General features: G+C 37.9%; 7 protein-coding genes and 1 long non-coding RNA gene across 10 annotated transcripts; 7 read left to right on the forward strand and 1 right to left on the reverse strand.

Moving 5' to 3' along the window:
- The first annotated feature begins 76 nt into the window (after window positions 1–76).
- On the forward strand, window positions 77–3,631 carry LOC106342044 (casein kinase I). Of its 2 annotated transcripts, none has more exons than XM_013780825.1 (14): window positions 77–849; window positions 920–960; window positions 1,092–1,161; window positions 1,239–1,387; window positions 1,467–1,562; window positions 1,676–1,746; window positions 1,859–1,920; window positions 2,021–2,084; window positions 2,159–2,243; window positions 2,323–2,449; window positions 2,545–2,618; window positions 2,715–2,775; window positions 2,921–3,057; window positions 3,195–3,631. In XM_013780825.1, the coding sequence occupies exons 1-14, from the start codon at window positions 753–755 to the stop codon at window positions 3,402–3,404; spliced, it is 1,344 nt and encodes a 447-aa protein (XP_013636279.1). In that variant the 5' UTR covers window positions 77–752; the 3' UTR covers window positions 3,405–3,631. The 2 variants fall into 2 exon arrangements, with proteins under 2 accessions (XP_013636279.1, XP_013636280.1); XM_013780826.1 differs by having other exon boundaries at window positions 218–849; window positions 2,718–2,775; window positions 3,195–3,404.
- Window positions 3,632–3,695: 64 nt separating this feature from the next.
- LOC106342043 (kinesin-like protein KIF22-A) lies at window positions 3,696–6,925 on the reverse strand. Its single transcript, XM_013780824.1, has 6 exons — window positions 6,314–6,925; window positions 6,063–6,218; window positions 5,878–5,985; window positions 5,681–5,791; window positions 4,234–5,586; window positions 3,696–4,159 (listed from the first exon to the last, which is right to left on the reverse strand). The coding sequence occupies exons 1-6, from the start codon at window positions 6,923–6,925 to the stop codon at window positions 3,869–3,871; spliced, it is 2,631 nt and encodes an 876-aa protein (XP_013636278.1). The 3' UTR covers window positions 3,696–3,868.
- A 514-nt stretch (window positions 6,926–7,439) lies between these two features.
- LOC106339641 (60S ribosomal protein L36a) lies at window positions 7,440–8,733 on the forward strand. The gene is made up of 4 exons (XM_013778487.1): window positions 7,440–7,536; window positions 8,016–8,195; window positions 8,371–8,445; window positions 8,532–8,733. Exons 1-4 carry the CDS (start codon window positions 7,534–7,536, stop codon window positions 8,589–8,591), a joined length of 318 nt encoding a protein of 105 aa, XP_013633941.1. The 5' UTR covers window positions 7,440–7,533; the 3' UTR covers window positions 8,592–8,733.
- Window positions 8,734–12,345: 3,612 nt separating this feature from the next.
- Window positions 12,346–12,723, forward strand: LOC106338696 (glutathione S-transferase T2-like). Its single transcript, XM_013777613.1, has one exon. The coding sequence runs from the start codon at window positions 12,346–12,348 to the stop codon at window positions 12,721–12,723; it is 378 nt and encodes a 125-aa protein (XP_013633067.1).
- Window positions 12,724–13,394: 671 nt separating this feature from the next.
- On the forward strand, window positions 13,395–13,760 carry LOC106338697. The gene has a single exon (XM_013777614.1). The coding sequence runs from the start codon at window positions 13,395–13,397 to the stop codon at window positions 13,758–13,760; it is 366 nt and encodes a 121-aa protein (XP_013633068.1).
- Window positions 13,761–14,095: 335 nt separating this feature from the next.
- Window positions 14,096–15,470, forward strand: LOC106342869. Of its 2 annotated transcripts, XR_001269895.1 has the most exons (4): window positions 14,096–14,346; window positions 14,575–14,845; window positions 14,914–15,077; window positions 15,153–15,470. It is a non-coding gene; the product is annotated as an uncharacterized LOC106342869 (long non-coding RNA). The 2 variants fall into 2 exon arrangements; XR_001269894.1 differs by having other exon boundaries at window positions 14,575–15,077.
- A 4,190-nt stretch (window positions 15,471–19,660) lies between these two features.
- On the forward strand, window positions 19,661–20,298 carry LOC106342868 (histone H3.2). The gene has a single exon (XM_013781918.1). The coding sequence runs from the start codon at window positions 19,740–19,742 to the stop codon at window positions 20,148–20,150; it is 411 nt and encodes a 136-aa protein (XP_013637372.1). The 5' UTR covers window positions 19,661–19,739; the 3' UTR covers window positions 20,151–20,298.
- A 508-nt stretch (window positions 20,299–20,806) lies between these two features.
- Window positions 20,807–21,897, forward strand: LOC106338698 (agamous-like MADS-box protein AGL97). The gene has a single exon (XM_013777615.1). It carries the CDS (start codon window positions 20,807–20,809, stop codon window positions 21,893–21,895), a length of 1,089 nt encoding a protein of 362 aa, XP_013633069.1. The 3' UTR covers window positions 21,896–21,897.
- The last annotated feature ends 598 nt before the right edge of the window (window positions 21,898–22,495 follow it).

A 22,495-nucleotide genomic window follows, 5' to 3' on the forward strand; every position in this document is an offset into this window, starting at 1 on the left:
ACCGGTTCAAGTTGGAACCGGCGAAATTTATTAATTTATAGATATTATTAATTTATCAAGTATTAATTTATAGAGATTATAATGTATGTACTGGTTCAACTAATGGTTCAGCCGGTAGTTTGGTTCTGAGTTTTAATGGTTTTTCGCGGGTTTTATTATATTTTTAAATAATGGTTTTTTCCTAAAATCCAAATCGAATTATACATTGGATCACCAGGTTTACCGATTGAAAAGCGGATCCAGATCGATTTTCGAAACAGTGGATGAAACTGTACGAGTATATCATTTTAACTGTTGCGCCAACGAATAATTAGAGAAGAAGAGAAAATATTTGGGTTGGTGACTGTTTTCTAAAGTTTCATTTTTAACGTGGCCCAACAAAAACAAAGATAGTCTCTGATTGGTGGAACTTGATTATACAATACTCCACATATGCCTCGTACTTTTTCAGTTCTCCTATTCTCAGATTATTCCTTCTCTTTTCTTCCCACACTATTGAGTCTCCCCAAAACCAAAACTTTTTCCTCAGAACTCAGATCCGAATCCTACTAAATTCCCTTTCCTTTCAAATTCTTTTGCTATATTCCTCTTCTTGCTTCCTATCCTATCCTGGAGCTAAAGAAGAAAACACTCTCTTCTCTTTCTTGCAACTTTCACCATCAAAACCAGCTTCAACCACTGTTGCTTGGGGGTGGGTTCTCTTCTAATTTCACCACTAGAATCAGCTTTGCGAAAGTCGTGATTTTGAATCGATGGAACGGAATCAGAAGAAGATGGATCACGTCATCGGCGGAAAGTTTAAGTTGGGTAGGAAACTCGGTAGCGGATCGTTCGGTGAACTTTATTTAGGTATGACATTTCTGCTTTGCTTTTTTTACTTCTTTGTTTACGTGTTTTAATTTTGATCTTTTATTTTTAGGGATCAATATTCAGACTGGAGAAGAAGTCGCAGTTAAGCTGGTAACACTTACCACTTTAAATTTTAGTTTCCTCATTCAAAATTGAATAACGGATCCTCTCTGTTTTAGTCTTTTGTGAATTGATTTTTGCTACATTTCTGTTTTAAAAATTGCTTCTCTTTTGACACACAGGAGCCTGTGAAGACGAGGCATCCTCAACTGCAGTATGAGTCGAAGATATATATGCATCTCCAAGGAGGAAGTGAGTTTGGTTTCTTCTAGGATACTTGTTTATAAGTTCCAAACCCCCACCTCTCACTCTGCCGTTGTGAATATTAGCTGGTGTTCCCCATCTCAAATGGTTCGGAGTCGAGGGTGACTACAGTTGCATGGTTATCGACCTTCTTGGCCCCAGCTTGGAGGACTTATTCAATTACTGCACTCGAAAGTTCACTTTGAAATCTGTTTTAATGCTTGCAGATCAGTTGGTAAGTTACTGAGTATTATGAATTATGATATGCCCTTTTACCTTATGAACGATGCTAATCTGTTCCTTTATGGATGCAGATATGCAGAGTTGAGTACATGCATTCCCGGGGTTTTCTTCACCGCGATATTAAACCAGACAACTTTTTGATGGGTCTTGGGCGCAAAGCAAACCAGGTAATCCTACTTTTGCATCATGAGTTTGTTGTATGGCTCTTGAAGGTGTGTCCTTAGGATAGGACTAGTGCTAAAGCTGTCTGGTTTATCAAATTAATTTTGAACCTCTTCAGGTTTATATCATCGATTATGGCCTTGCTAAAAAATACAAGGATCTTCAGACACAAAAACATATACCATACAGGTGAGATCTGCAAATTCTTATGCCTCTTATAATGTCTAGCTGATTCCAGGACCTGTGTTTGATGCTTTCCTTCTTCCGGCTTGCTTTACTAGTGTTCATTGTAAATTGACAGAGAAAACAAGAATCTAACAGGAACTGCACGGTATGCAAGTGTCAACACGCACCTTGGGATTGGTAAGAACTGCTTTCATCTAATAACATCCGTGGCTTTCTTGTCTGAAGCATTTGAAAACTCTTTCTTCTTTGCTGACTCATTTTGTATGCATACTTACAGAGCAAAGTAGAAGAGATGATCTGGAGTCACTTGGTTATGTGTTGATGTATTTTCTACGAGGAAGGTAATGAAACTTTCTTATAACTTAATTAAAAAAATTAAACCTTAAACTTGAGCTCATGCCCCCTTGTGCCTCAGTCTTCCGTGGCAAGGTTTAAAAGGTGGTACAAAGAAGCAGAAGTATGACAAGATTAGTGAAAAGAAGATGCTTACTCCTGTAGAGGTACACCATTGATATAATGTTTTCAAATATCCTATAGATTTTGACTTAGCTTGGTTTTACTCTTTTTTTCTTTTTGGAGATTCTGTGCAAGTCACATCCATCAGAGTTCACCTCGTATTTCCATTACTGTCGATCACTGAGATTTGAGGACAAACCAGATTATTCATATCTGAGAAGACTTTTCAGAGACCTTTTCATTCGTGAAGGTGAGAAATGAATCTTCTTGCTGTGTTTCTTGGAGCTTCGTGGAACTTATACATAGCTCTTTTGTTTGTTTTGATGAAATGAACTATGCTTGTAGGTTACCAGCTGGACTACTTGTTTGATTGGACAACCTTGAAATATCCTCAGACTGGCTCTACTTCGAGACCAAGGGTTAGTTCTTTTACTGATTTCAAGTGTTGTGGAGATCCAAATTTTCATAACAAATCCAAAATCTTATCCTGCTGTTGTTTTGTCTATCGTTCACAACAGCTGACTCCCTTGGACCCTCCTCCAGGACCACCTGCAGAAATATCTGAAAAACCTACAGGTACATTGTTCTCTGTCTTTATATATGTTGTGGGGTTAAATTAAAAGAGATATATTGAAACATGTCTGTCTTGGAAGAATTTTGAATTTAATATGACAAAACACTCTGAAAGAATGATCCAGAACTGAGAACTTGATTACCTCAGTGGGACAGGACCTCAGAGGAAGATTTTCAGGGGCAATTGAGGCATTCACCAGACGAAATGTTTCAAGCCAAGGAGCTCATGGTGACCGCTCTAGACAAAGATCTTCTGATGATGTACCCTCTTCTTCCAAAGAAGTGGTTAGTTTTTGTTGCTCCTTCTTTCGCTGGCTGTAAATCTATCACGCCAGTTTCTCTCTACTTAGCGAGATCCAAAGTAAGAATCCCAAAGAACGTGAGAAAGTTTGTATGTTATGAATTGATGGCTTCACTTGCAGCACGAGTCTGATAGAAACCCTTCTTCAAAGAGAGGTGTGATATCACCTGGCTCCTCAGCTGAGCCAAGCGAGAACCGCTCAAGCCGATTATTTTCAAGTGGATCACGGCTGGCCACAACTCAACAGAACTATGAGTCTAAGCCATCATCTGCATCTGGAATTAGAAGCTTTGAGCTCCTTACCATCGGCTCGGCGAAGAACAAGAAATGAAGATAGGGACGAGGAAGTTGTTAAGAATGAAAGGACATGTAAATGTTTCGGGATTCGCATCCTGTGTACAAAGATGAGAGGGACTGAAAGAGATGCCTAATCTGCCTCTCCCTCGCATTGTTTGTGTTGAAGAAAAATATTCATATCCTTAAAGTGTAACTTGTAATGGCTACAGGTTTTTGCTTTTCTGTTTTCTAAAACTTCATAGTAGAGATGAAATTATGAAACCTACCTTGTTGAAATTTGAACTATAATATGGAATCATTTTGAAGTTGTCAAACATTAATGACAAATGTTGTACACTAGATTAAGGCAATGCTCTGCTTCTGCCGAAATAGAATATATGTGATGAAGATGTGGACGTAGTAGTACATATATAAGTTCTTTTCCAACACTGAAAACAAGACAAAGGTTGCATCTCTCTAAGGCTGCCTTTGAACAAACAAAAGAAATAGACGTAGCGGCTAATGTCTGCGAAGAGTGATGAAAGGAGTGGAGCTGAGATGAGCTGCTATGGGTGATGAAAGTTTATCAACTTGGTGGTTCTGTGTCACTTTTGAGATGGGCGTAGTAAATTGCATCTTGTTTTCTATGGGAGTTAATGGAAGTGGACTCGCTTGTGTAAGACTTCGAAGTTGAGATGAGCTCTTCCCCGGTCTCAGTGTAGCCAGGTAAGCGTGTCCGTTACAGAAAGGCAGACTCGTGGCTTCAACTGTTGATTCTTTCTCCTTTGCCACTTGAGCTCCACATGGTTCCTTCAAAACATTGAACTGCATTTAGAACCAGAATATAACAAACAGATAAATGAAAAGCGTTTTGAACTTGTTACCCCGAGCTTGAGAAACGTGAAAGCTTGGTTATCAGATCCAAGGTAGATCTCAATAAGCTTCCTCAAGTCAGCCAGTGTTGCGTCCTTCGTAACTCTTAGTGTTGTTATGAGCTGCTTCCGAGGGTTATCAGTAGTAGTTGCTTCCCACTTAACGTAGATATCTATCTGTCCGTTGTTACCTTCATCAACTGAGATATTGTTTTCCTTTGCGTCTTCTACTGCTAGAGCTTCGCCCTTATTCGTCACAGGAAGCAGCAACTGATCATTCTTGGCTTGAGGAACATCCTCTTGGCCAGTGTGTTGAGACATCTCTCTCTGATTGCCACAAAGGGTGAATATGTTTTGAATTCTCATCTTTCTAGACATTGCTGATTCTTTGTCGTCTGTAATGTTGAAGCTATTCTCTTCACCACCCATACCTCCAAAGTTCAAACTAGGCACTGGTGTTGTTATCGAGCAGATGCTTTTGTCCTCGATTATCACTTTCTCCTCATCTTCTTCGACCTCCTCTTCTTCAAAGACAGTGCTCAGGCATACACGGTCAGGGTACATTTGATTGCAAGACATACTCTCAGAAGGCTTTGGTTGCAAGACATCAGACAAATTGCTACTGATAGTGTTGCTTGGTTGGTATGAAACAGCAGATTGACCCCAGACTTGCTTGACTGGTTCTGGATCACCCATGTCAAGATCCATCGACTTCACCATATCATCATCGGAGTAGAGACCCCTGAGTCTCTTGGCAAACCCACTGGTTTCATCCACTGACTTCACCGCATCTCCTCCATCCCTTGAGCGCCTGAACTCAACCTCAATTTCCTCCAACCTTCTTCTCATCATCTCCAGTTCTTCCTGCTGCTGCACTATCCTTTCTTCCATCCTCCTCCGCTCCATCTCAACAAACTCCTCCGCCATTCTTCTGCATTCCTCAAGTTTCTTCTCAAGTTCCGCTTTCAGAAGCTGTGTTCTCTCGTTTACTTTCTCTTTGATCGCCTCTTCATTGGTAGCACACGCTTCCTTCTGTATTAAAAGAGATCGCAAAGCAGCAACTTCCTCTTCCTTCTTCTTCAGCTGCTTTTGTGCATCGTTCCTTTCTTTCTCTTGCTGTTTCTTCTCAGACTGGAGTTTGGAAATAAACTCATCCATCGCTGCTATTCTTGTTCCCAAAATCACAGCAGAAGAAGAAGACTCATCACCCCCATTCTTATCCTTGTTCGGAGTATGTGACCCACGAACTATGCACTTTGCTTTTGCCCCATACTCTAGAGTGCAAAGAGTCTTGTGCATTTCCTTTGGATCCGGGCTCGCACATAGAATCATTAGAATCTTTGACTTGTCATCTTCAAAAGAGTCCTGCATCAAGAAAACAGAAACAAGACTTAAATATCTTAAAGCAGCCACAGAAAAAAACCTTCCAGATGATACAACAATAGAACAAGAAGTTCACCTGAAGCAGCATAGTGAGCTTGCTGTCTCTAAAGGGCACGTGAGAGTCTCCATTTGCTATAGATTCCACAACTCGCTTTAGTGCAATATTACCCTGGTTGATCTTAGCAGTCTAATATTAAATAAAGATACAGGTCAGTTATACTTTTATCAGAATTAGAATATATTGAGAGAGGCTAGAGAGTAAGCAAACATTACTTGCATCTTTGCTTCAAATCCAGTCTGCCCAGCCTGGTCTATATTCTCAGAACCAGCCATGTCAACAAGCATCAACCTTCCCCCAACAGTAGGCACATCAAGTATGATCTAAACATATAAACAATCACTTTATATAAGTTGTTAACAAACAGAAACGTAAAGATGCTTCAGTCATTAAAACAAACCATGCAGTGACTCCGGGAACTTCTTTCATTGCAGAGTGTGCTTTTAACAATCCTCCGTTTCTCCACTTTGACAATCTCTTTAGAGATTTTTCCAGCTTCTGTCCCTGAAATAAAGGTTGCGTTTTTGGCCTTCTTCCCCATTACTTCAAGCCTGACCTGTCAAAAGCCCAAGATTTTAACATTATGAACACAAAGATCCTGAGGTACAGCTACAGTTAGTGAACAGCTACAAAGAAAGGAAGAAAGGTTACCTTAGTGCTTCCTCCTTTGGGCCAACCAATCCCTAAGTTGTTGCTACTATTAGTGGAAAGAAGATCATAAATCTCCTCGTTATAAACCTCAAGAACAGAGACCTGAACAAAGGTAACACCATCTTGATCCGAATCTCCGAGAATATCCCTCAAAGATCGATACACAATCCCAGGCTCCTTCCCACAGCCAAACATGGTATGGCTCTTCCCAGCACCGGTGGGCCCATACATCATGATAGTACATTTATTACCAACCCTCACGCCTTTAATCCTCTCCTCTATAAACTTATTGTAAAAAGATTCGATGCCTTCTTGCTCCGAGAAAGAAACCCCGTCGAGGGTGAAGTCTCTGTACCCGACTTCGGCTCTGACCCGGACCGTTTGGTTGTCTGGGTTGACCTGCAAGATCGAAGCTGGTTTCTCCTTGCGGTCGGGGTAGTCTCGGATCCGGCCGACGACTTCGACTGGATGCTCCGGTGGGAGATGGTGGTCTTTGGAGGAGTCTGGGTTTGGGGTTTTCGGGTGGAAATTGAGTCGTTGTTTGGTTTGTGGGGTTCTGATTAAGGTGAATTGCGTTTGATTCGATCTCGCGGAGGACGGCGTCGGAGCCATGTTAGAAAAAAATTCAAGATTTGAGAAGGTTCAATTTTCGGATCTCAGAGATTGAGAGAGAGAGAAAGTGAAATGGGGATTTAGGGTTTGAGATTCTCGAGGTTTCAAGTTTGAACTAAAGAAACATAACCGTTGTAAACTTTAACGGCTAGTTTTTGGTCACGTGCCAGCCAAAGTATATAATATGGGAAATGTTTTTCTTTCAAAATGTAATTATTTTTCGTATTTTTAGGTAATTTTTACATTTATTGAATACTGTGACCAATCAAGTTAAATAGACTTATTTTTATTGTTTAAATTATATCTAACCTATTTATTATAAAATACTTATTAATCTTCATGTTTTTAGCCAAAACTACTTATATTATGAAACGGAGGGAGGATACTATTTTATTTATTTTCGGCTCTTGAAAAGAAAGAAGTGAGATAATGGGCTTATAGTTGGTTAGATAACTGGGCTTTAATATTAATAGAGGCCCAACGTATGTTTGACAAGGCACTAGGGTTTCACGAGGTTCTCTTATAAACTTTGTTCTTCTAGATTGTTTGTGTTTTTTTTTTGGGCAGCGGAGGACGACGACGGCAGGAGCTTGCACCGAAGAGCGAAAATGGTGAGACTCTCTTCTCTTCTTTCTTCCCTGTTGAGTTTCTCATAGTTTAGGAGGACACCTGGTGTTTCGTAGAGCTCTGTTTGATCCCGGGGACACTTAGAGAAACAGTTCTTAAGAAAAGGAAACTCTTGTTTATAGATATGTTGTTTGATTTTATCTTTTTCCTTGATCGGTTTGTTTCTGATTCTTCCACTACATTCGTGAATTAGAGTTTAATCCGTAGTTTAGAAAATGATCACATCACCAATTGTAAGAGGCCACTATCAGTCTTGATAAATTGAGTAGTCTAGTGTATTAGCAACCATTTCTGTTTGAGATTTTGTTATTTATTGCTACATCAAGTATGTTCTGATGATTATTGTGAGTAGCAGACGTTTGAATAGTGATCTTATGATTCCTATCAATATGTATGTTGTTGAAAACCGTTTTCACTGCGGAAGTTAACTCGAAGTTGTTGTTGCTTTATGGTGAATTGGTAGGTGAACATTCCCAAGACTAAGAAGACTTACTGCAAGAACAAGGAATGTAAGAAGCATACCTTACACAAGGTCACCCAGTACAAGAAGGGTAAAGACAGTCTTGCTGCCCAGGGTAAACGTCGTTATGACCGCAAACAATCCGGTTACGGTGGTCAGACCAAGCCCGTCTTCCACAAGAAGGTAACCAAAACCCCATCGTTAAGAATCAGATTTTAGTCGACTTCTAATAAATTGTCTTCCATCTGAGAACCAGTTTTGATATTCTCATATAAGACTTTGTGAAATGTCTCAGATTAGTCTTATTCAAATGATCGGGTTTATTCGTATGCACTCATTATTTTGTTTTTTGGAACAGGCCAAGACTACCAAGAAGATTGTCTTGAGGCTCCAGTGCCAAACATGCAAGCATTTCTCTCAGCACTCAATTAAGGTAATGAGACATTTTATAGTTATTTTGTTTACATTCTTTTGAGTCTTGAGATGTGTTTCTTCTAACATTTGTATGGGTTTTTGCAGAGGTGCAAGCACTTTGAGATTGGTGGAGACAAGAAGGGAAAAGGAACATCTCTCTTTTAAGTTATTTCCTCTTATCTACTTTCTTTTTGTTGGTACTGTCTTGCTTCGATACTTGAATACATTTTGAATCTTCCAGAAATGCTTATGGTGTTCAATTTAGATGACATTGTCGTATGAAATATCTTTTAGTTTCGTGAACCTTCTCGTGAACCTTTCTTTCTACACGCGTTCGATGTTTTAATTTTCACGATATGTTATCATTACAAACCAAACCATCCAAGTAGAAAAAGTGTTTACTCTTGTGCCGATTTTGCAAAGTTAAATTCATTTTTGCAGCAAAACTTTAGAATGATATGCACCCTGTTGATTTGCCCGAAGAAACGTCAACTGAACTTCTTGTATATTCGTAGACGTTACAAGACTGATGAACATTAATGATTGGCGTTGATAAGAACCAAATCTCATTAGCATCAGGCAAGTTTTCAGCTAACTGCAATCAACCTACCACAAACAAGAGATACTATCTTGTGGTTTCATTGATATTCATTCTAAAATTCCTGGAATAGCTTTTTCAACGGAAGAGAATATTAGTAAAAGTTTTAACTTGCTATATATATCCAAAAGATTTTCCCTGAACAACTTAGTTGGAAACGAACGAAGTAACAAAGTACTTCACAATGTTTACGGGGATGGCAAACAAAAGCAGAGAAGGGAGAGCAAGAGAATGATGTTAGCTCGAATACGAATTCAACACAATAATGAGCTTGCGAGACATTCTTTCATTGCTTGCTCCACTTGTGGAAGCTTACAGAAGTTTTGTGTTGAATGCTTATTTAGTTTCAACAATTAATAGTGTGGTTGATGTAGCTTGGCTCCAAGGGTCCAATACTAACTCAGTATCAGGCTCGAGGTGGCTTCTGGAATTTGTTCCCACTAATAAATCCTACCTAAGCAGCTGATTGTCAAATTTTCTTGGGGCACTGCCACAATTAAGCTCATAGCCTCTTATTGTCTGATGGAGTTGTTCATTGGTTTATCTGAGCATATTAACATTAGAACTGATCTGTGTTCACAGTGCCTGCTTAAAACTATATTGGATCCATGGACAAATTTTTTTTAATGTATTATAATTGGTTAAACATAATATTTTGGACCCTTGTTCTAAGAAACAAACATAAAATATTGACCATTTTTATCACTAAATTTAGTTAATTTTAAGATGGATCCATGGCATATGCCATGTTTGCCACCCCTTAGAGCCGGCACTGTGTTCATCGAGTTACCTGAAATCACTCAAGTCTGTATTCTATTCTATGATGACATTTTTGATGATATTAAGATCGAAAGACATGAAGGAAATCTAAAACATTTTTTCATAGTTTCTTCTTCCAAAACTTTTCGACTCACAAGAGGGGTCAGACACCCAAGCCATCGAGTCCTATACGTATCGTCCATCTTTTCAAATAAGCTTCAAGCATTGGCATTTGACAACAATGTATCACATTCGATTCTCTTGATGCACAAAAAATAGTATAGCCTATTACTTCTTCGTTTTCTGTATCACGCGGGTTGATGGTATCATCTATTAGTGCATCCGCATTAGCGGTTGTAAAGGGGTTCATGGACTCGGGGTCATAGGCCCGAAATGAAAAAAAAGAAAGAGAAAATGGGTTAATTTCGGTGAACCGGCTCTAACAAGTGAACCCGTATGATACGGGTTCAAGCGACGTGTCAATCACCCATTGGCCACGCCTTTTCGGATAGACGACGAAGAAACACGGGTTGAGCGTGTTTCACTTCATTTTCTCTCCTCTCCGAAAAAGCTAGGGTTTCTCGCAGAGAGAGGCGATTTCTCTAGTGACGCCGACTTCCGGAAATTTTCTTCATCTAATCGACGACGGACTGTCTCTTCAACGAGCTCAGGTCAGTATCGAGTAGAATCACGGTTTAGGGGATTCGAAATCAAGTAGATTCACGGTCTCGGGGATTCGATTCAAAATCGATTTGGGGGTTTCGAGGTAGGGTTCTAAATCGATTTGGGGGTTTCAATTCTTGGTGGTAATTCGTCATGCGAGTTCGATTTAGGGTTCGTTTATGGGGGTTTCTAAATCGATTTGGGGGTTTCGAGTAAGGGTTCTAAATCGTTTTGGGGGTTTCAAGTAAGGGTACTAAATCGTCATTATGGTTCGATTTAGGGTTCGTTGCATGTTATTTGTTTCGTCTTTATGTTCTAATCATGTCGATTTCTGGTACATATGGATCCCGCAGAAGAGACAAGAGAGAGAAAGAGGCAACATGAGTACATCAACATGCGTGGATATGTGGCCGATTCACAATACGGTATTCCGACAAGGTGTCCGTGTGGTGGGAGAATCATTAACGAGGTTCGGGGGAAGGAGGACTACGACACTCTTCCTGGGAAGCGCTTCTTCACCTGCAAAAACTACGAGGTAAGTCTGAATTGGCATACTTGTATAAATTATGTTGCAACGCAATTCTGAGTTGTGTTTTTTTTTGTAAACAAGGATGATGGGTTACATTATCGTCAACCTTGGGTGATTGGTGTCCAAGAGGAGATCGCATGTCTGACTAAGCGGGTCGAGGAGGCTGAGAAGGTGATCAAAGGGGTGCCGAATCTCAATGAAAAGATTGAGATACTGGAGGTTAGTTAAGTATACTCTGCTAGTGTATCAATTATGTTCTTTAACGTAGTTAAATATTTGTATAGTTAGTGTATCAATAGTTAAGTCACTAACACAGTGTCATTGCCGTTTAATTTCCAGGCTCATGTTAAAAACCTCATTGTGCAGGTCGCTGACCTGGAGAGGATCTGCTTCGAATGAAAACTAAAGGTAAACTCAACCGAACTAGAATGATGAACTAGAAGTAGAACTAGACCTAAACTGCTTGTGGTTGTTATGTTATACGGTGCATGCTGTAGAACTAGACTGAACTAAACTGAACTTGAATGATAAATTAGAAGTAGAAGACGTGTGAATGATGAACTAGAAGTAGAACTAGACTGAAAAAAACTAAACTAAAATGAACTGAACTAACTGCACTGAACTGAACTTAAAATGAAAACATACACGTTTTGAGGAAATATACTTAAAATGAACTAACGAAACTAATAGAACTGAACTTAAATTTTTCATTAACTCTGTGTTGGTTGGTTTATGTGATGAATGTTCTAGTTTTTCAACTGATTTGATGTGTAATGAATGCTATCTGTGGACTAGTTGTTGTGTAATTAAGTATTATCGTACTAAGTATAATGAATGTTTGGTAGTTAGAGTATGTTTAATTTTTCTCTCCTATCAACGCAAAAAACTAATTTAAAAACATAGGGAATCCAATTCTGAAAACACAAACCAACTTAAAAACACCAACCAAAACTAAAATGGATCCTTTTTCCCTAAACTCTCTCGGGTTTGTTAACCTGTTAACTTCCTAGAGCAGTCAAACAATAGAAGTAGAGTCTTCTGAGGTTCCTAGGTTTAGTAGCCAGAGCTCTGAATCTCCCAAACCAGTGGAAAGGAGAAAGTGGACACAAAAAGAAGACATTGTGCTCATCAGTGCTTGGTTGAACACCAGCAAGGATCCCATAGTGAGTAATGAGCAGAAGGCAGTTGCGTTTTAGAAGAGAATAGAGGAGTATTTCAACTCAAGCCCTCAGCTCAGTGGCTTCTCTCCGAGAGAGGCAAGTCACTGTAAGCAGAGGTGGGGAAGAGTGAATGAGCAGGTGTGCAAGTTTGTCGGAAGCTATGAGGCCGCTTTGAAGGCGCAAGCTAGTGGCGAAAATGATAATGATGTCATGAAGACTGCCCATGACATCTTCTTCAATGACTACCAGTTCAAGTTCATTCTTGAACATGCGTGGAGGGAACTTAGGTTTGATCAAAAATGGAGATCAAACTGTGCTTGCAAAGATGGTGCAAAGGACAAAAGGAAGGAACCTGAGGAGATGGTGCCTGACTTGGAAGAGGTTAGGCCTCATGGTGTTAAGGCTTGCAAAGCAGCGAAACGCAAGAAGCATGGGAAAGAAGCAGTCTATGATAAATTACAGAGCATGCTAGCTGTGAAACAGAACATATCCAAACAGAAACTCCTTGATCGTCTCCTTGCCAAAAAAGATACACTATCTGATATTGAAGTGTCACTGAAAAACAAACTAGTTTCAGAAATGCTTTGATCTGGTCAGTGGCTTTATTTTTTTGAATTTACAACTTGTTTAACTTGTGCGAGACAATGTTTAGTTGCTTGTTTTCTTGCTTCATTTGCTTGTTAACTTGTTGATGTTGCTTCTTTACTTGTTTACTTGAGTACTTGTTTACTTGTGTTTGTTTCTACACTTTTTAACTTACCGGAAATGCTTTGATATGTTTTGTTTTGCAGGTCACGGGTTGTACTTGTCTACTGGTTGGTTCTACAGGTCACGGGTTCTACCTAGCTACTGTCTTTATGTTTCTGTCTACTTGTGTACTTGGTCACGGGTTCTACCTAGCTATTGTACTTATGTTTCTGTATCTTTGTTTCACGGGCAAAGTGTAGAATTTTGTTTGTTTCTACACTTTTTTTTTCATTCACGGCTATGTAATGGGATGCTCTATATAAACTATGTCTTTCTTTTATTGCTCAAATGTGCAACAAACTGAACTTCTTCTCTTAAAAATTGTCTCTCTACTTCTTCAAACACTTAACCTTTTACACTTAACCAAATTTCCAAACACTTTACCTTTTACGCTTAACCAAATTTCCAAACAATGTCGCAAACACTTAACCAAATTCCCAAAGTGCGTCTTTGTTTGTTTTTTGTTTTTCGTGAACAACATTCATTTCTCTTCTAAAAAATCCAGCGAAACTATGCGTCAAGAATCCGTCAGAAAAGATGTCGAACGTGCTTTTGGAGTATTGCAATCGAGGTTTGCAATAGTTAAAAACCCAATGAAACTATGGGATAAGGAAAAGATAGGAAGGATTATGAGAACTTGTGTCATACTGCACAATATGATAGTAGAGAATGAACGCGACGGATACACTCTGTATGATACATCCGACTTCGAAGCAGGAGAGTCAAGCAGAAGTTCGAAGGTGAAAAGGAGAGAAAGTGTGAATATCCCTAATATGCTTGGGATTCGGAATCAAATTCGGGATCCACAGATACATGATCGTTTGAAAGCTGATTTAGTTGAAAATGTATGGGAAAAACGTGGTAATCATGATGAATAATCTTTGTATGTTATTTGTTGTGAAAAAAAAAATCTTTGTATGTTTTAATTTGTTCTTAAAAAAAATCTATATATATATATATATATATAAATGTTTGTCTTCCTCCTGTTGCGCCACCTGAGCGCCAGGTCACAAATTCGTGTTCTGCGGTGTCAACACGTGTCCAGGCCTAGGCCTGTGCGTTCCATTTAAAAATTGTTTGGATGTCGGGTTTTTAATGGGCTTGGACGAAATTGTATGATTTGTATGTAATAGATAATTCTCTCTGGGCCGATCTCCATAGAAATAATGGGCCCGTCTCCACAACATCTTCACATTTTTAGGGTTCATCTGGTCATCGAAGGTCTGGTTCCGTATACCATCAATGGCGATGATTCTGAAATTGCGTGTGCGTTGACTCTTTCTCAGTAATCTCAAAGTCGGTGGTGTCTGTGTTCATGTCGTTTCGGTCTCTATTCTTGACCTCGGAACCGTTACCAATCAAATTGATTGAACGCCATTAACAAAAGCGTAACTCTTCATGCCACGATCTTGCATTCAATGATTCTTATCCTTCATCTAGGCGGTGATTATCTCCTATAAAAGGGTAAGCATTCAGCCGTATAGCATCATCCTCACAGTTCCTGATATATCAATGTATAAAGTTACTTCACCTATTCTGCTCAGATTCTGGGAACTAAAGTTGTTCCTTTCTTCAAACACATGATCAATCGTATTTTTAAACATATTACGGCTTAAAATCTACAATTTTTTTTTGCTTTTTTCAGTCTCAATATTTATTTCACCCATAGATTCAAATTCATTTTTTGATTAGGTTTTCCGGGCTTCTCCTCAAGCAATCAAAGCATTGTATCAAGTTAAGTTAACCTAAAATCTCATTGGAAAGTTGCGAGTTTTTCAGTTTAATATTCTACTAATCTGTCTCTTATACTTCTTCTGTGTAGACTGATCTTGAAACAGAAACTATTAGACATAGTAGAAAGCAAGCGCTGATGTCTCGACATGGCACTATATTTTTTTTGTAACCTTCATTTATGTCAGTTTTAGTTTGTGAGGCAGTAATCAGAAGAGAGATCGTGAACAAGGTGTTGAAAACGTGTGACTGCTTTGGTGGAGCTCGCTCAAGAATCTCACAGGCACTTTGCTGTTGCAGGCTCTTTAGGTGGATTCAACGCTCACACCAGAAACATAGTTCTTGATGTATTCATAGCTATTTTCCAAGATCCAGCTCAAAAATGGAGAGCTCTCAATGCATCAATGATGGAAACCATTAACGGGAAATATATCTGTATCTCTATCACTACGCCAACTACTCAGGTAACTGATCAAATCTCTCTATTAAGTTCTTCAATTTGATTTGACATATTTATTTATCATGGTTTATATTTTCAGGCTGGGACAGTGGGAGGAGGAACGCAGCTTCCATCTCAGTCGGTGTAGTCAAACCTGCTAGCATTAAAGGAGCTACAACAATTTGATATTAATCTTGCCTTTTCAGAAAGATAGCGTTTCAACAATGTGGGAAACACAGAGCGTCAAAGTCTGTACCATTGCTTTTCAAGTTGGAGGAAGCAAGAGCATGTAAATTTATACATTCCAAAACCAAAAAAAAAAGCAGCTTAATTTGGATTATATATGTATATCCTATGAAAATCTATTCATCGTAGCACACATATATTTATTTTTGACTTTAAATTTCTGATTGTGGCATTAACCGATGTGTGCAGAAAAATGTATAAAGGTTAATGGTTTCAACAGATTATTAATCAAATTTATTGAAAGTAATAAAAAAATATATAACAAAAAAACTGCTAATAGCTTTTCAAAAATCTGTGTAAGTCACCAAGAATAATTATAAGTTTATAATATAATTTTTATCCTGATATTCAAAAATCGACTCTAAAGTTCAAATCCATTTCAAAAGTAATATTCAAATAAAACTGCACCTTGATACCCTATAATCATATGCTAAAATATTTTTATACATTTTATAATATTAATTCATATATGATAGTATTTTAACATTTTCTACTTATATGTATTAAAATAATATTTATTATGCCTATAGTTGTTATGCCTATAGCATATTACAACTTGTTTTTTTGAACAACAGCATATTACAACTAAAATGGAATAAGTCACATAATCTTTTAAAACATTTTTAAAAATTAATTGAGAAAATATATTAAAATAGAATTAAAAAAATAATTATAAAAAATAAATGATAATTGTATTTATAGAAACCATATGCAAATAAATGTAGTAACTTCATGAATTTCAAAAAGAGTTTCAATACAACTAATTTAATACTGATATGAAAATAAAATGTTTGTAATTATAAATTTTAAATTGAAACGTAAGAAAAACTATAAGATATAAGAGTATTAATGAAAGTATAAAATATAAAATATCTATATTACCAAAATAAAGAAAAAAATATTTCTATTGAAATCATCTCAACCATCAAAGTATAAATTTACTTAATTGCAAAAAATAGTGAAAAATCATAATAAAACCCCATAAAATAAAGTAACCACGAAAATAACTATTCAAACTACATCTATAACCAAACCTTCTCAAATGAGAAAAACTATTAAACCAATTATACATACTTAACCAATGTGTTTTTCTTTGATTTTTATTTTAATTGTAACATAAAGAATTTAAAATATCTGAAAATCGTCCAGTTCAGATGAATGACTGTAAAACTCAGTTTATGAGATTAAGTAAGAAAATCTTTACTTAATCTAATACAATTAAGAATTATTATTAGGAAAAAAATAAATAATTTTGACTTTGAAACAAAACCACAACAAGACTAAAACATCTTCACATATTAGCAAACAACACTGTGGTAAATGTAACTATTTTTATGCCATAATTTTGTTATGCACATGAGAACATGATGAATGCATGAAATTTACGGATCATCATGAATAGAAAACCAACATGTCTCGGGATGGAAAATGCTGAGATAGATCAAATGTTCCTTATGCGATGTCTCTATATTAAAAGAAAAATGTTATGGAACTAATATGATCTTTACAATACCACCACTTCTCAATAATCTCGAAAATTGATATAGTGATTGTTATTACTATAACATACAAAAAATATCTACAACCCAATCCTTCTGAACTTAAATATTACAAACCACAAATAACACCAGATACGAAATCAAATTTTCATAAAAAGAAACAACACGAAAACCATTTGAAGCCCACACAACATAACAATGCCACAACTCTTTAGAAAAAAAACAACTATTGCAAACAAGCAAAATATATATCATCACATATAATCTCTCCTCACATAAAACTTTTTAAAATACAAAAATCATTATCATATACATCTCTTGCAAATGTAAATCAAAAACAGCGTCCACAAAATCATACAAAAAATAATAACCTAAATCACAAATAAGTTACATCCCGCCCGTAGGGCGGGCCGACCCTAGTATATTATAATTGTATGTTTGTATGTTTTAACTCTGAATTTGTTATTTGCTCAAATTTTTTTTTAAAACTTTGTATGTTAATGAATTCTAATTGTATTGAATAAAAACTAAATTTTTTTTTTTTTTATTCCTATGAACCCCATCTTTAGGTTTACCAATGGACTAGCAAAATATATATAGATTCATCACTATTCATGACCCCACCCAAAATATATTAAAAAATTTCTAACAATTCCAAGATGGGGTTCACTAACGGGGATGCTCTTAGAGCACCATTATTCTAGAGACTCTAAATGGGTCTCTTATTTTTTTTAATATGTTTTAATTGTAAAAGTGAATTAAGAGACCAGATGAAGAGACCCGCAAATTTACTTGCCCCATTGCAAGTCTCTTATTTAAGGGTTCTTAAAAAAAAAAATTTAATTAAACACCAAATTTTTGAATTTTCTTATTAAACTTAAACTTTTTCTTAAGTAATACTAGTTTCATTTATACAAGTTTATAAGACATGTGAATACTAGTACTTACAAAAGCATACAAGTTTCTAAAGGAACATAAAAGAACGTACCAAGTGGAGAAGACAAGCTCGAAGTCTCCTCACAAAAGCAACCCGCCACCACACTGCTCAGGTACCTTCCCCCCAAAAAATAAGGCAACTGAACTCTAATTGCTCAATTAGTGTCTCTTATGCTTTCAATGATCCTGATTGTGCGCTTGGTGGGGGTATATAGGAGGAGACGTCTTGCTCAGCGGGTTAGGTATGTTGCAGCTGCAGAACTTGAACCAGAATAGAGATCAAAGGAAGCTTTAACAGACTAATGAGTTATATTAACAAGTGAAAAAGAAAGCAAATGTTTGTTCATTGTGAGAGTAGATAACATACCAATATTGGAAAGCAAATGTTTGTTCAGGAGCAATTCCCCTATAAAAGAGAGAGCGGGACACATCATACAGCCATTATTGGAAAGGAAGCTAAGGGAAAAGAGTATAAATTGCAATGCACAGAACACACAAGACCTTAAACCAATGCATAATTAACGGGGCTAATCAAACAAGTACAATTAGCGTGCAATTAAGACCGATACAGAATAGCTCTTACCTTCCATTCCCCAGAGACACTTAATCCAAAGAACTAAACTTTATCTCATTTTGACTCCCATTTGATGCAAATACCAATGCACAAGAACATACATGACCTTGAAGCAATGCTATTGAATAAGTAGAAATAGCAAGCAACCAAGAAAGGTTCAAAAAACCATATTCACCTCAGCTATTTCAACAGTACCAGCTTGCTCAAAGAGCATAGCCAAGGCTAACCGAGATCATCTTCTTCGTCGAGAGATGCTTCTTCATCGTCGTTCAAATCAACCTCCTCTAGGGCTCCATTGTCGTTCTCTAAAGCTTCCAGCCTAGCTATAGCAGCCTAGAATCAACCAAACACAAATGAGGTCTCATTGCCAAGGAAAAAAAATAATCAAAAAGTGATTTCGAAATCAGACAACACGCCTAGGTTCGATTGTCGGTGCTTGTAAGAGCTGCCGCTATCTTTGTAGCAACCTTACGGGTACGGCTCGAGACTCTACGGTTCGCCATGTCTCCATACCGCTTAGGACGATTCAGTGTACCGGCGACGGTAGACCGATGCGCTCACGTCTCCGCTTTCGTCCCCGTCTTGCTGAGCCCAATCCAAAGTCTGGGCAACGGAGGAGGCTTGGATTCGAAACCGATTTCACAAGTCGGGAGAGAGATAGAGATGAGAGTGAGATGAAGTTCTGGAGAAGGTGGAGAGGGAGGAAGAGGAATCACAAGAGACGTCTCTTCTTGTCCCTGATTAAGAGACGTCTTCTAGATTTATCGATATTTTTTATTTTTTTTTAATCCTAATAAATGTAAGAGACACTCTTAAAAGACCAGGATAATGTGTTGGATAATTCCAAGCTTGTGGAAACTTAACATATTATTAGATGTTTAATATGTTAAGATAAACACAATAAGGAAACCTAGAAATAGGAAATTGAAGTTTCTATTTAGGTTAATTTTGTGTTTTTCATATCCCACATGTTAAAGAGAATTATTGTCTTTCAGACCCTCTTACTTCTTGTTTACTGATGAATCAAAACTCTTTTACCTATATTTTTGAAATTCGTTCATGCCGAACATTTTCAAAGTGGCGCTACGAACTCTTTTCATAAAAAGTCGCGCGAAAGATGTCGTAGTCTGAAAAAAAAAATGATTTTAGTATTAGTACATACATCACACAGATAGGTCGGTCAAATGGGCGGGCGATTGGAGTGTTTTAATTGGTTGACAAATGGAACCACGCGGATTGATGGCATCATGAAATCTTAACCGTCGATAGTACTTTAATCCAACGGACAAGAAAATAGATTTTCCTCCGGAATAAATTTATTTTCTTATAAAAGCAAACACATCTTCGTTCGTAACTCTTCACATGCCAACAACCTTCGCATTATCAATTCCCATTCTCTAGATTGTTCGAAGTGACTCTGTTTGATTTCGAGATGGCTCGTACCAAGCAAACCGCAAGGAAATCCACCGGAGGCAAAGCCCCAAGAAAGCAGCTCGCAACGAAAGCAGCCAGAAAATCCGCTCCGGCCACCGGCGGCGTGAAGAAGCCACACAGATTCCGTCCAGGAACGGTGGCCTTGAGAGAGATCAGGAAGTACCAGAAGAGCACTGAGCTTCTGATCCGCAAGCTTCCTTTCCAGCGTCTGGTTCGTGAGATCGCTCAGGATTTCAAGACGGATCTGAGGTTCCAGAGCAGCGCCGTCGCGGCTCTACAGGAAGCAGCCGAGGCTTACCTTGTTGGGTTATTTGAGGACACCAATCTCTGTGCGATTCATGCGAAGAGAGTCACTATCATGCCTAAGGATATCCAGCTCGCTAGGAGAATCCGTGGTGAAAGAGCTTGAAGAGTTATGCGATCTGCTTCTCGGTTTTAACTTTCATGTGTGTGTTAGTTAATGCGTTGTTTATGTCTAGCCTTTGTGTCCTGAAGGTGTTCGACGAAATATCCCAACGAGCATATCTCTTGTTTAATAAAAACTTATTTGATACGTTTCCTGTTATCGTTGCTCGTTAGATCACATATAGCATCTCTCCCAGGGCATCGGCCTTATGAATAAATCATCAAAGTATATACAGAAAACGACCTGCACGATTTACAAACCAGTTAAAGAGGTTTTAAACTATTGATTCGGTTTGTAATTAGACTCTGGTAATTTTTAAACTCGGGAAAAATGAAAACTAAATGCTATAAATTGGTTTAACAAAACCAGCTAACTGAATTTGTACCATAATCTACACTGTCGTTGATGAAGCTTTGATCAAAGGGTCCAGCTTTCAGCTGTGGCTCAATATTAAGATGAAACTGACATCAGGGAGGCTCCAGCATTCTCGTTACCTCCTCAAGTGTTTTTTTTTTCTCATAAACAAGGTAACTTGATGGAACCCAAAAACTTAAGAAACTATTTGCGTCAATTCAGAGTCCATCGATCACTTTGCTTTGTCCACACGCTAAACAAAACAAAAAAAATCAACCTGAGTCTATTTTTTTTCACGAACGAGAATGGTGAAAGGTACAAAGAGGAAGGCTACGATGGAGAGAATCACGAAACGCGAATCTGCGGCAACGACTTTCACGAAACGAAGCTTCGGTCTCCATAGCAAAGTCGCACAGCTCTGTCTTCTCAACGGCGCACAGATCGCAGTGTTGGCAACACCTCCTTCTGCCAACTCCAACGTAAGCTTCTTCTCCTTCGGTCACTCTTCGGTTGACTCCATCGTTACCGCTTTTCTCAAGGGAGAGAGACCTGCTGTCCGAGAAGAAATAGATGATCACGAGGAGGACCTTGGGATTTGTCTGGCAAGAAAAGAGTTAGGGTTGCCTCAGTGGTGGGAGGACGATTCTCTTCTCAAATCTAAGAATCCCCAAGAACTGTCCCATGCCATCACCTCAATGTCTAGGTTGTTGTCAAAAATCAATGAGTTGCGTGCTCAAGACGCAGAGGCAGAGCCTCCTCTGAAGAAACAGAAGAAGAAGAAGAACGAGGAGACAATGAAGAAAACAGAACCCACGGTGGAACAAACCCTAGTTCTCCCGTCCGGTTCCAGTGACAAAACCCTAGATTACAACAACAATAATGTTATGAGAGATGAGGAGCTTGATCAGATCATGTCTACTTGTGATAGTTTTGGTCTCCCACACAACAACAACAATGACTCCTTGGACGAGATTGATTTTGATCAACTAATTGATCTTGACTTCGATTTTGATTTTCAGTCTATGAATTCTTCTGACAACAACGAGACCATGAAGATGACAGAGCCCTTGGATCAACCCCTCCTTCTCCCATACGATATTTGTGGCACTCCAGACAACAACACCTTTTCAACTGGAGAGATGAACTTGATTGATATCCGTCAACTCAGTGGCTTTGACTTGGACACCAGTTCAGTATTCGTTGGTGATTCGCTTTTGGACTCTACAATGAACTGCGTAGCTTCTGCTGATGGGTTTATGGAGGCTAACAGTATTCAAGAGACTAATAGTTCTGCATTGAATTCTGTGGCTTGTGATGATGATGATGCCTCTGCTGCTTTGAATGAAGAAGACACCAACTTCTCTGATTTTCTCACTCAATTTCTGCAGTCTTGAAGATAACAACAACAGTATATGGTTTATTAGTTATTTTCAGTAACTTCTTTGTTAGTTACTTTTTAATGTGTTTCACACTGATGTATGTAACAAATGAAGGGTCTTGTTTTATTTCTCATCAATTTTCCATATCGGTAGGGAATTGATCAGACTCAAACAGCTCACCTTCAGTTTTGGATTAATTGTAGACTTTGTGTTCTGTGTTATATTTTTTGCAGTGCATACGTTATTCCAATCCACAAATAGTTTCTAACAGCTTAGTATCTTAAGATTCAAATTTGGAACACCTAATCAAACGACTTATTCTTGGGTTCACCCCCTAGGTAGGTTCACCAACCAATAAGAATGTGTTATTTCATATTCGATATCTTTTAAAAAAGAAATAAAATATTGTCAAATTATATTATGTTTTTTAAATTAAAAGGTAAAAAAAAATAAAAAAATAATACTAATTACAAAAAAAATATATTTTTAACGTCGTCAACAAAACTCTAAATCATAATCCTAAACCCTAAATACTAAACCCTAAACCCTTGGATAAATCCTAAACTCTAAATCAATATCACTAAACACTAAAACACAAAAGGGTTTAGGGTTTAG

This window comes from Brassica oleracea, chromosome C4 (genome assembly GCF_000695525.1).
Source record: "Brassica oleracea var. oleracea cultivar TO1000 chromosome C4, BOL, whole genome shotgun sequence".
NCBI classification, from domain to species: Eukaryota; Viridiplantae; Streptophyta; class Magnoliopsida; order Brassicales; family Brassicaceae; genus Brassica; species Brassica oleracea.

Bases quoted from the DNA above. Each gene is read 5' to 3' on its own strand.
- LOC106338697 (XM_013777614.1), top strand. From the start codon at position 13,395: ATGCGTCAAGAATCCGTCAGAAAAGATGTCGAACGTGCTTTTGGAGTA.
- LOC106342043 (XM_013780824.1), bottom strand. From the start codon at position 6,925: ATGGCTCCGACGCCGTCCTCCGCGAGATCGAATCAAACGCAATTCACC. The intron at 6,219-6,313 runs GTAACCTTTCTT...GGCTTTTGACAG, and splicing joins CCAAAGGAGGAAGCACTAAG to GTCAGGCTTGAAGTAATGGG. The intron at 5,792-5,877 runs GTAATGTTTGCT...ATTTAATATTAG, and splicing joins GATTTGAAGCAAAGATGCAA to ACTGCTAAGATCAACCAGGG.
- LOC106338696 (XM_013777613.1), top strand. From the start codon at position 12,346: ATGAAGACTGCCCATGACATCTTCTTCAATGACTACCAGTTCAAGTTC.
- LOC106342044 (XM_013780825.1), top strand. From the start codon at position 753: ATGGAACGGAATCAGAAGAAGATGGATCACGTCATCGGCGGAAAGTTT. The intron at 1,388-1,466 runs GTAAGTTACTGA...TTATGGATGCAG, and splicing joins TAATGCTTGCAGATCAGTTG to ATATGCAGAGTTGAGTACAT. The intron at 1,921-2,020 runs GTAAGAACTGCT...GCATACTTACAG, and splicing joins CAACACGCACCTTGGGATTG to AGCAAAGTAGAAGAGATGAT.
- LOC106338698 (XM_013777615.1), top strand. From the start codon at position 20,807: ATGGTGAAAGGTACAAAGAGGAAGGCTACGATGGAGAGAATCACGAAA.
- LOC106339641 (XM_013778487.1), top strand. The intron at 8,196-8,370 runs GTAACCAAAACC...TTTTTGGAACAG, and splicing joins AGCCCGTCTTCCACAAGAAG to GCCAAGACTACCAAGAAGAT. The intron at 8,446-8,531 runs GTAATGAGACAT...GGGTTTTTGCAG, and splicing joins TCTCTCAGCACTCAATTAAG to AGGTGCAAGCACTTTGAGAT.
- LOC106342868 (XM_013781918.1), top strand. From the start codon at position 19,740: ATGGCTCGTACCAAGCAAACCGCAAGGAAATCCACCGGAGGCAAAGCC.